This window comes from Silene latifolia, chromosome X, assembly GCF_048544455.1.
Source record: "Silene latifolia isolate original U9 population chromosome X, ASM4854445v1, whole genome shotgun sequence".
Classification (NCBI taxonomy): Eukaryota; Viridiplantae; Streptophyta; class Magnoliopsida; order Caryophyllales; family Caryophyllaceae; genus Silene; species Silene latifolia.
Window position 1 is genome coordinate 333,010,027 of NC_133537.1, and position 12,209 is coordinate 333,022,235.

General features: G+C 36.4%; 2 protein-coding genes across 2 annotated transcripts; one reads left to right on the forward strand and one right to left on the reverse strand.

Moving 5' to 3' along the window:
* Positions 1–3,175: 3,175 nt before the first annotated feature.
* On the forward strand, positions 3,176–7,711 carry LOC141620885 (uncharacterized). Its single transcript, XM_074437638.1, has 5 exons — positions 3,176–3,295; positions 3,368–3,470; positions 3,689–3,772; positions 6,669–6,863; positions 6,977–7,711. The coding sequence occupies exons 1-5, from the start codon at positions 3,176–3,178 to the stop codon at positions 7,621–7,623; spliced, it is 1,149 nt and encodes a 382-aa protein (XP_074293739.1). The 3' UTR covers positions 7,624–7,711.
* A 2,855-nt stretch (positions 7,712–10,566) lies between these two features.
* Positions 10,567–11,031, reverse strand: LOC141620886 (serpin-Z2B-like). Its single transcript, XM_074437639.1, has one exon. It carries the CDS (start codon positions 11,029–11,031, stop codon positions 10,567–10,569), a length of 465 nt encoding a protein of 154 aa, XP_074293740.1.
* Positions 11,032–12,209: the final 1,178 nt, after the last annotated feature.

A 12,209-nucleotide genomic window follows, 5' to 3' on the forward strand; every position in this document is an offset into this window, starting at 1 on the left:
CCAACCCGAATGCCACCTCTAGAAATAACATTGTCCCCTAAAAGAGGCCCAAATGAGAAAGGCGGGAGCGGGAGGTAAAAGGCGTTGTGCATTCGCGCCAACTTGTTCCTTCCATTAATCTCACTACAACTCTCACACTTCTCCATCTCCACCTACAATGGCGACGCTCCCCTTCCGTCCTCCTCAATTCTCCGACGTAATTTTCTTAATTTCCCTTTAATTACTACGCAGTTCAATTTCCCCCAATTTTTGATTTTTAATTCATGATTTTTAAATGCAATTTTGATTATGATTAATGTACAATTGACCTAATTTAACTGCATGATTTTTGATAGGATGTAGCATGGCTTCCTCCTTGGCTTCAACCTAATTATTCTCAATCCTCAATGACACTGTTTCTCCGCGACGATGATAATTTCCCCAATTCTCTTCAGGTTTTCCCCAATTTCGACGTCCTGAGCATATTTTTTTGCTATTTATTTTGTTTTGTTTTGAATTAGTTTGATTATGTAATTGGCTGTGATCTTTGTTGTTTAGTTAAAGAGCCTTTAAATTATTTATACTGTATGATTGAAGCAGTTCACAAATTACTTACTAAACCCTAGTTCTGCTATTTTGTCTATATGGATCGATTTTTGCTTCATTTGCGAATTAGACGTGGTTTGCTAGGGCTAATGTCACACTAACATGACTAACTCTATATTTTGACATTGATTTTCGCTCTAGGGCCGTGTCATTTCGTTCTTTTAATCTTAAACTTGAAAGATAGTACTATTATGTGCAACAAGTTCAGCCTTTCGCGCTAGGGTGCCTATCCTTTATTTGTTCGGAGAAGGGTTGGAAATAGGGGTGATCATTTCACACTAGTGTGATATCTCTAAACACGATCACTAAGGGTCCGTTTGGATACAATTTTAGGAGGGAAGGGGAGGGGAGGGGGAGTGAGGGGAGGTGAAGAGAGGGGAGAGAAGGGGAGGGCAAATGGGATGTGGGTGTTTGGATAACAAAAATTATGAAGGGAAATGGAAGGGGAGGAAGGAGGGAGATGAAAAATGGATGGAGGATTGAAGGATGCTAGTGGTATAATTAGAGTCCAAATAATGTTTTCTTTCCAAATCTTGCCACCCTTGGAAAGATTATAGTTTGTTCTATAGGAAGGAAAATAAGTCCTCTCATTTCTCTCCCCTTCCATTTCCTTTCTCCCATATTTTTTATCCAAACAAAGGAAATTAAATCTCTCCCTTTCCCTCCCCTCCCCTTCTCTCCAATTCCTTCAATCCAAACGGACCCTAAGTAAACCCCGATAGAAATGAACCAGGAACATTAGAAATAACCAGGAACTGGTATATGAGCAGGGTTTAAGTGTATAACTCGGAACCTCCTTATTAATGAAGCTTAACTATGTGGTCAGTGATTCAGTTGCCTTGATCATCCTTTGTTCGAAAGGCAAGGAGTGCATACGGCAAAAAGTAAAAATAAGTGGTATTCAGTGACAGTTGTGCTCGATAGAATGCCTTTAATCGAAAATTCTGTTTAGATCGGCACAGGTGATTAAATGGCGGTTGCGTGCTACCAGTCTTTTGGTGTTGATATGGATGGTATTTGTGCTTTATGTAAAGAACTGGGGAAAGAAAAAATGTTAATTCAAGATTCAGCATATTATTATTTTAGTTATTGAAACTCCAATGATGTGCACCTCTCAAATGACTGATGTTGCTTGTATTTCCTGATGCAAAATCTTGTTTATCTATATCTGCAATTTGTAGAATGTCGATATACCTAAAGGCGACAACAACCATGCTAAAGATTCAAATCTTCTCTTAAATGGAGGAAGCATACACAAGCCGTATAATGTTTGCCGTTTGTACTTATCTGGTGAAGATAGCTCACCAATTACTTTCACACCTTGTGAAAAGGTATGTGTTTGTGGTTTTCATTGAGACCTTTTTTCTTATTCCGGAGATGCTGAGGTAGTAGATAATATGAGTGTTCTTACTTATTGGTAGGATTACTGTATGATCGTTGTAGTTCCATCTTTCTAAGAGCATTCTCTTTTTTTCAAACTTGCACTACCAGTCTTGTTGTTAGCCATATCTCCTGTTATCATATTCTTTTGTTTTCTCCTGGCAATATGGAAGCTAAAGTTCTGGATGGGTTTGAATAGTGTATTCATGAGTCAACCAAATCATTTGACTTTAGTAGTCACAACAAAACTCCGTAATTGTTAAAATTGTCTTGCATGTCTTGTTGCAGCCCAGAGAACTAGAGTGCACAATTTTTGAATTTCTTCTTTGCGTGTCTCCATTTTACGCAAACTGGTTCACGATTTCAAGCATAGTAGCATACTGCCTAGATTTCTAGGGGTTGATGTGTTATTTCAGACTGATTTTTGTATCTAATTTTTAGCTAGTTTGCTACCATCCACTCTCCAGCTTTCCATAAAATTGACGTTGAGAGGAAAACATCTGAGACTGTTTGATATGTAATTATGTATATAGTAGTGCAATCTAGAAGACAGAACGTATCATGATATACTCCGTCGTATTTTTCTTGCTATTAACTAGACTGTTCTTCTGTTCTTGTTTTCTGGTTTGCGGGTGTTGCATTTTAACTTATATCTTTCAACAGATGGACCCTCCTCCATCAATGATACATCTCAAAATGACTTTGTCAAATCTGCTGATGACAAAGCTTTACATCCTATTGAAGAGCTACATAGCCCAATAAAAAACACCCTGTGCAATATGGACAATGATAATTCTGTAATCAGGCTTTGTCCTCCACTTAGAAAAACTGTTCTGGCAAAGTTTGCAAGAAAATTTTAAGCAAAACTAGGAACTCTGAACCTAATAATTCAGAGATATAAGATACAAAGGGTGCTAAATGTGATGACGTCAATGATGCTATTGAACTCTCTGTTGCAGCATCTGAAGCATTGGTCATACATGAAATAATACAAACTGAATCAGTTCTAGAAGCTATGTCCTCTGCAGCTATACTTGAAGTTGATCTTCGAGTAAAACAAGCCCGAGTTGATGGAGTGCAAGATTCCTTATATTGCTTAAAGGATGCCGATAACTTGTCTGAAACTCTTTCAGACCTGAGTGATTCTAACTTGGAAGATGTGTAAAACGAGGTTGGTTTTTCGATTAGCCGTTTGGACAATATTTCTTCCATGGATCCATCTGTTTCCCGAGTGAAGGATACTCCTATGACACATATTCACCCTGATGGAGAGGGAGAAGTTCAAAGTGAATGGAATCAAGATATGGAATATTTGAAGGATAGGTTTCTTGTGAGACCTATGGAGAACCTAGGTACAGAAAAATTGAAGGACTTGCCCAATGTAACTTTCAATATGGAGTAGCATGATAAGTTGCCCAGAAATGCAAATTTTGACTCGATACCTGAAATTCCTTGTCATCCGGAGCTTGAAACTTTGGATACTATACCGGTGAATAGAATTAGAGGTAACTGAGAACATGAGTTTTTCATCTACTTTTTTATATGGGGTATGCTCCATTCTAGGTCGTTTCCTACAAGGATTCTTCATTTCACTAAGAACCATTGTTTTGCATATACTAGATAATTTGGCTTGTATACATTGAGAACCTGAGATGAATGCAATTTTTAAGAATGTCGCCTTCACTCTTACACTAGAGAACTGAAAATTTTGAGTGGCATGCAGGAGAAAATGACGACAGAATAGATGATGACTATTTAGCATATCAAAATTTGACATCTCTTCAGTTGCTGCATTCTGAGAAGACAGGTAAAGATTCTGGCTATTGCATGAGAATCTTGCCTTGTTATGATATCATAGTCTATTCAGTTTCTATGTTGGCTCTAATAGAATTGTCCTACACCGAAAGATTAGCATAAAATAGGGTAATTCTATGATTATAAATATGGGGCATCATTGGAACTTAGTTATCAATCCAAGTATTGTTGTAGAGAGCTCTTATAAGAGTTTGTATTAATGGCACGCGTCAGTTACAACAATAACATACAAATATTAAGCCTTACCAACATTTTTTTCATTAACAAAGTGTTTTATCTTTTATTATTTAAGTTAATCTTTTCATCAAATTATGTAATTTTCACTAAACACTAAACTATAATATTTTAATTAAAGTATAAATAATATATAATTATAAACTATTAAATCTTCTATTAATGCTATTATTTGAGAATGAATTTACTCATACTATTTTATACTATGTATAAACAAAACTATATAATGTTTTGATTACTTTCATACCAAAAAAAAAATTGAGAGAATTTATAAATTGGAATAATTAACTTTGTGTATAAAAAAAATACTTTTTAAAAACTCAATTCTCTTTGATTAATTGATTAATTTTCAGTTTTAATTTTTTTTTTTGCTCGACAAAATACAATAATGAGAAAAATGAAAGATTGACGAGATACCACTGTTTTTTTACAGTTCAATTTTACCTAGTTTTCTTGAATAATTTTACATTTTAATTTTTTTCTCCTCATATAAAAATATAATGACATGAAATATGAAAAATTAATGAGGTGTTAATTTAGCATAATTAAATAATACAAAAATAAAAACTCTATAAAAACGCGCGGGATCTAAACTAGTATGTAAATAAATAATTAGACAGGATGTAACTTATAACTATTAGAACGCACATGGGCCTGGGCCACGCCCCTTGAGAAGGAGAGGGTGTCCATTTTTTTTAGTCCAATAGATCGCACATGGGCATGGGCCGCGCCCTCGAGGAGGAGACAATGTCCACTCTACAAGTCCAAAAGAGGTTCCATCCCAAATTGGAACCAATTGGCAATCGGAGAAGTAACTCTTTGGGTTATAAAGTAGATTACACTTCTCTCTTTCTCTGATGTGGGAGACCTAACATGTGATTTTTCACAATAACTAAGTTAATTACCCCGTTACAATACACGGGTGTCAAACTAGTTAAACATACTATAAAGATTGAAACTTTGACTAACTAATTGCATAAATAAAATAAAAATAACAACTTGCAATAAACTAGAAGAGAGGGAAATAAATAGTTACCCAACTTGTATTAAAGTAAAGAGGAATGAGATGAGAAATTCATACAATTGTTTTTTTGGTACATAATTCTTCATACAATTGTTGAAATTAAAGGACAAATTAATCCAAGTCTAAAACAATTAAAAAAAGAAAAGATTATATTGTGATTTTTTTGAATAACAAAAGATGACCTAGATCTAACTACTACTCTCTGACTTCCGTCTTCTGCCTGACTAACACACAAAATGAAGCTCCCCCTTTTCAAAACAAAAAGTGTCTTCTATATTCTTTCACTGCTTTCATTTGGTTTTCTAACATTTTATTTAATAATCAAATGAGTAATAAATAATATTAACTCGGGTTATTATTTTGATCGAATAAGAGATAGAATGTGGGTTAAAACGGTGTAAACTCTTTGCATAAGGAAGGAGACTTATGTAGTGGGTAGTCACTATCTAGTCAGCAGTCAACACACGCTAATACTCCCTACAAATTTCACCAACCATTAATAGTTTAATACAGTCGTCCTTTTGTACAAGGTCCTATTATACGAACGACCGGAATTTCGGCCGAGGTTCCATAATAATTTATGAACGAGCAGTATATATATAAGTTGCATAACTAGCATTTTCACTATCTAACCCCACATTTAACTATTTAATCATTGTTGTCCACGATGAATTGGCTTTATCAAATCATAAGAACAACTCCTGCCTGTCTCTTTCTGTTTTGTTTGCTTATCCTACCATTATGTGCGAGTTATAATGTCGAAAAAACCGTTGTTGCTCGTTGTATCGAACAAGAACGAGATGCTTTGCTCAAATTCAAACACCACATTCAGTCCGATAATTGTGGGTTGATGTCTTCATGGGGAAATCCAAATAAACCAAACTGCTGCACTTGGAAGGGTGTCTCCTGCAGCAATCAGTCGGGTCATGTCGTCGGGCTTCGTCTCAGTGGGGATACAGATGATAAACAATGGGGTTGCTTGGATAGTCCGACTTTAAGTCCTTCCCTTGGTGAGCTCAAGCATCTTAAATACTTAGATCTTAGCTCAAATTATTTCAATGGCATGATTATACCAAGTTCCATTGGCTCCCTCATCAACCTAGTCTACCTTAACCTCGCTGACTCTGGTTTCAGTGGGAACATACCCCATCAACTTGCCAATCTTACCCGTCTAACATCTCTTGATCTCAGTAATAATAACGGGCTTTCTGCCAACATTTTAAATTGGCTTTCACGGCTAACTTCATTGAGAGACATTAACCTACGTGGTACCGATCTTAGCATGGTTAAAGATTGGTTTCGGATAATTGGCAGTCTCCCTTTGTTAGAGGTTCTCAAAATGGACGACTGTCAACTTTCTACACCGCCTCTATCATCATCATCATCATTTCTTCAATCTGCTAATCTTCGTGTCATTAGCCTTTCCGGAAACGGTTTTAATAGTTTCTCAAGTTTTAAGTGGTTGTTCAACACTAGTAATAACTCATCAGTCCAACGATCACTGAAATATCTCGATTTGTCGAACAATTTACTTAAAGGGCCTATTCCTGATGCAATTGAGAACTTGGAATACCTTACATACATAGATATTTCTTGAATTTACTCTCAAGAACTATTCCTGATGGAATAGGGGAATTGGACTATCTTACACACCTTGATCTTTCTTGGAACTCACTCTCAAGAACTATTCCCCATGCAATAGGGAACTTGGAATTCCTTAGATACCTTGATCTCTCGCAGAACTCACTCTCAGGCATTATTCCTGATGCGATATCAAATCTTCAGTCTCTTCTGCACTTGGATCTCTCAAACAATTCACTGTCAGGTATGCTCATCCTGTTAAAAGCTACTCCCTTGTCCATTTTCATTCTTCATATTTTTGTGTAAAACAATGTAAGAAGTTTATTATTAAGTGTATTTTGCTTTTAATGCTCTCAGGTCAAATTGCATCAACGATATACTTCTCTGGTTACTTAGGGACTATGCATTCCCTTTCATATCTCAATCTCTCCTATAACCGTCTTGACGGCTCCATTCCATCTTTGTTAGGAGGAGGAGCGTCTTCACTTTCACATCTCGATCTCTCTAATAATCAGCTCGAGGGTGCCATTCCCAGTTCAATAGCGAACCTCGAGTACCTTGGATACCTTGATTTGTCAAGGAACAACTTGACTGGAGATATCCCCTGTAAACTTGAGATTACGAAGCCTCCGTATTTTGCTGATTTCTCCTACAATGATTTATCAGGCTCAATTCCAAAACATTTGTCGTATCTTGGACCGGACTCTTTCAAAGGGAATACTAATTTTCATACAGATGAGATCCAGGGCCTTTGTGACAAAGACGATGATAAAATCGATCGTGGATTGTATGTGAGCATTATTCTTGGGTTTTACACCGGGTTTTGGGCATTTTGCGGCATATTGATTGTGAAAAGCTCTTGGAGACATGCCTATTTCCGGTTCTTTAATCACATTAAAGACAAGATTTATGAAATTGTGGTTGTAAACTTGATAGACCAGATTTATGTAATTGTTGTTGTAAGCTTGGCCAGATATCGGAGGAATTCTCAAGTGTACAGATGAGGTCCAACCGTCCAAGACCTTTGTACTTGGTCGTTTTCTAGTGCTATGTTCATTTTTCCAACACGACACATTATGTTTTTTTTTTTTTTTTTTGTTGTTGTTGTTGTTGTGAGTTTGTCTTATGACATTACTTGTCGCCCCTGCTAAACAATTCGTTTAACTGACACTAGCCATTCATATAACTTTTGTATTGGAACTTTGGAAGGGTGTCTCCCGCAGCAAACCTCCTGGTCAGGTATAATAAAAATGGGATAAAGGGGTATTTTACCCCGAACCTCCCTATGGAAGCAGCTTATATGTGTGGTCAGTGATTTAGTCACGTTGCTCGTTCTTTGCTCGATCATCAAAATGAGTTGAACGGTTTGATAGTAAACTTATAGCTTGATTGTATTAACCTGACTTCTAATCAAATACTGTCCATACCTTACGTAAGGAGACTTGTTGCAAGTCACACTAGTCAGCAGTCAACACACGTTAATGAATTTTCACCCGCAAACATTAAATATTGGCTCCGTCACTGTGTGCAGTCCATACCTTACGTAAGGAGACTTGTTGTAAGTCACACTAGTCAACAGCCAACACACTTTAATGTACTTGATCGTTTTCTAGTTCTATGTTTCAACATGATACATGTAAGAATAAAATGCTTGTCATATAAGTAATACTGTACTATGTACCCCTATCTATACGGAACTTTATATGAGATATACTTGTATGCATTTATAAAAGTTTGTACTGAAGATCGATGTCTTAGCCTAGTTGTGAAAACGGAGGTATCAAGACAATAGATTACTGTTTCTAATCCCCTTTTCTAATAGATAAAGGGTTCGAATCTTCTGCTCGAAAAGCATAACGAGTTGAACGAAATCCTAAACTTAGAGTAGATCGCGTGTTCACAGCCCTGATGAAGCAAGCAATATCATTTTTCGACCATCTAGTGTACAGACAGTGACTAGTAGGGACAATCGTCTCTACTGAAGAATGAAACAACAATTAACAAAGCCGGGGCTAGGCTTAACTTTGTGGGTCCAGTGAGTTTCTTCCGGTTTACTTTATTACCATAGTAATTCACCTAACTCCAATTTTTCGCCCGATTCTGCTACGGTGTATTGGGTAGTCACAATCTAGTCAAAAGTCAACACACGTTAATCTTCCCTACAAATTTCAACAAAATGAATACAGTCGTCCTTGTATACAAAGTCCATTCATATGGACGACCGGAATCTCAGTCGCATAATTATGTCAAAGCTCCATTATATTAATACAAAAACGAGCAAAGTATAAGTTGCATAATTAATAAGCATCTTCATCTAACACCAAATTAATAATGAATTGTCATCATCAAACCATCACAACACCTTCTACCAGTCTCTTAATACTCTGTTGTCTAGTGATATTATTTTGCTTGGTGAGTTTTAGTGTCGGGAAAGCCGTTGTTGTTCATCGTAATAATGTTACTTGTATTGGCCAAGAACGAAATGTTTTGCTCAAATTCAAACACCACATTCTATATGATGAGTGTGAGTTAATGTCTTCATGGGGAGATCCAAATACACCAGACTGCTGCACATGGAAGGGTGTCTCCTGCAGCAATAATCAGTCCGGTCATGTAATCGGCCTTAATCTCAGCGGGGATCAATTTAATCCAAAATTACGTTGCTTGTATTGTCAAGTTTTTAGTCCTGATCTTCCTGAGCTCAAGCATCTTAAATACTTAGATCTTAGCTCAAATTATTTCTACGACATGGATATACCCAGTTCTATTGGCTCCCTCGTCAATTTAGTCTACCTTAACCTCTCCAGCTCTGGCTTCGCTGGTAATATCCCCGATGCAATAACAAATCTTCAGTCTCTTATGTACATGGATCTCTCAGACAATGGATTGTCAGGTATGTGCATCATCATAACATATCATAAGTAATCACTAACAATTCCATACAACGATCCATATTATGACGTCTTTTACTTTTAATGTCGATCTCTCAGGTCCAATTCCATCCACACTTGGGTGTTCCGGTGCCTTAGGGGGAGCGTCTTCAATTTCATATCTCGATCTCTCTAATAATCAACTTGAGGGTACCATTCCTGGTTCATTAGCGAACCTCGAGTACCTTGGATACCTTAATTTGTCAAGCAACTTCTTGAGTGGAGAAATCCCCTGTAAATTTGATATTAAGAAGTTTACGTACTTTGCTAATTTCTCAAACAATTATTTACCAGGCTCAATTCCAAAACATTTGTCAAACCTTGGGTCCGACTCTTTTCAAGGGAATCCTAGTTTTCGGACAGATGAGATTCAACGCTTTTGTGACAAAGACGACAAAGATAAATTCAAACTTGGATTGTATATAAGCATTGGGATTGGATTTTACACCGGATTTTGGGCATTTTGCGGCACATTGACTGTCAAAAACTCTTGGAGACATGCCTATTTCCGGTTCATTGATCACATTATAGACAACATTTATGTAATTGTTGCTGTAAGTTTGGCCAGATTTCGTAGGAACTCTCAAATGTAATATGTACTTGATTGTTCTCATGTTACATTGCTAGAGTGATAGTAACTTTATGTGAGATGGTCGTAGAAATTTACAAATATCGCCGAGAAGACTTAAAATCAAGAGTTTAGTGAACGAGATGGAAGTATGCATACAAAAATACTCAACTGACGAAATCTGGGCTCATCTCGTAATATAAGATGACCTACAATTGAAATTAATATCTTGCTAACTATATAATTTAACCAATTAATTTCTGTAGCAAAATGATAGATTGACAGAACATCGCAATATCATCCTCTCACATGGAATTTCTGTCACAAAATGATCAACATATTTGATACTTCGAACTAATTATAATAAAACAATGTCAAAAGATCAATTATTTCTGATATATGTGAACCAAAATAGTGAAGTAGAATAGAAAAAGTAGGACTTATTTAATTTACCGGGGATCAAGCACCGTCCCAATAAAAAGTACAGCACCCGAAACATCTTCCATGATCATAAACACAAACGGGTGGTCGGCCACAAAGTTTATTGGAGGAGGCCGTGGTTTAGAAGTTAGTGCACCTCCTACAATCAATCCACTCCAAGTGACAGCTGCACCCATCGTCCCACGTTCATTAGTTTCAATAAAGTACTTCTGAGATATACCACTTACATAGATCGGCTCAGTGACATCCGTCATTCCTGAAAAATCCTCACAGGTTTTTTCAAATGGCAGTAACAAGCCCAATTCTTTCATAGGCTCTTTGAGCGCAACTTTGCATTTAAATTTGAATTTCGGGAAGGAAAGATGGGTGATTCTGACAAACTCGAGGTTATTGATGAACAAATTTAAATCAGTCTTGATTTCTTCAAAGAGATTTGGTAAGCCATTCTTCTTATGTGGAAGAAAGACATACATCGAAAAGGCCTTCGTCTCATCTTTATCTTCCGAGTATACTCCTGTTTTGTATGGCATTTTTAGAACCTGACAACTATCAAAAGATTGATACTCGAACAACTCGTGCCATTGATTCATCATGGGAACTCGAATTTTGTCGCCATTGAGAAGATTAAAGTCGCCATCTTTTGTATTTTTCAACTCAAAATATTTATGCCAATTTCCTTTGAAATATAATGCATTAGCCAAAACTAAGAGAGTATTATCTTCAATGTTTTCTCTGGAAAGAACATGTTTGATCAACCCTTTGGTTTCTTGTTCAGCCCACGAGTTTATGTCATTCACTACTTGATCAACCTTTTAAGATGAAAAAATAAACATTTTAGTATACGAGCGAGTAAGTCTCTTGTAAAATCGCTCTACAATAAAATTGTGAAACAATCTACAAAATACTTTGATGTTCTTTTCGCTCGCCCAAGCGTGTAAGTAGTGGGAAGTATAAAAAAAAAAAGTTAAACTATAGTTTTACATAACAATTGTGTAAAATCGTTTTATACAAAATTATTGTTGTCATAATTCTCATAAACCCCATTCATCATTGTTTCATCGTAATTAATTTTGTTAATTTATCACTTTCGGTAAAATATAAAAATAAAAATATATAAAAATACTCGTAATATAAATGGGATGGAGAAGTCAAATACAGTCAGTCATACCTGATTGGCGAAATCAACAACCCTAGCTTCGGCCTTATGAACATCCTTCAAACCTTTCTTAAAACCCGCCTTCAACGAGAACCGTTGATCCAACCACAACCCATTAACAAATGATATCTTCGGCCCATCTTCATCATCATCACGGGAACCCTTGAGAACGGCACCTAATTTACGTGCCGCGGTGTTCAATTCACTCACGTCGCCATGTCCAAGCAGCATAAGCAACTGATCTAGCGTCGAATTCTAATAGGAGCCCGAAAATCAAGCAATCAAGGCTGGCAATCAGAAGGCTCCAACGGACTAAATCATGCTATTTATGTCTATATTGTTAATAGTGTATATTTGCCATAGTTAGATTATTTTGTAGCTGTTATCATGTAGTCTATATATATAGCCTTGTACCTCTGACAGTAATAACACAATCATATTAATAATAATATCTTTCTTCTCTATGCAATACATACATATCTCTCAGTTATAACA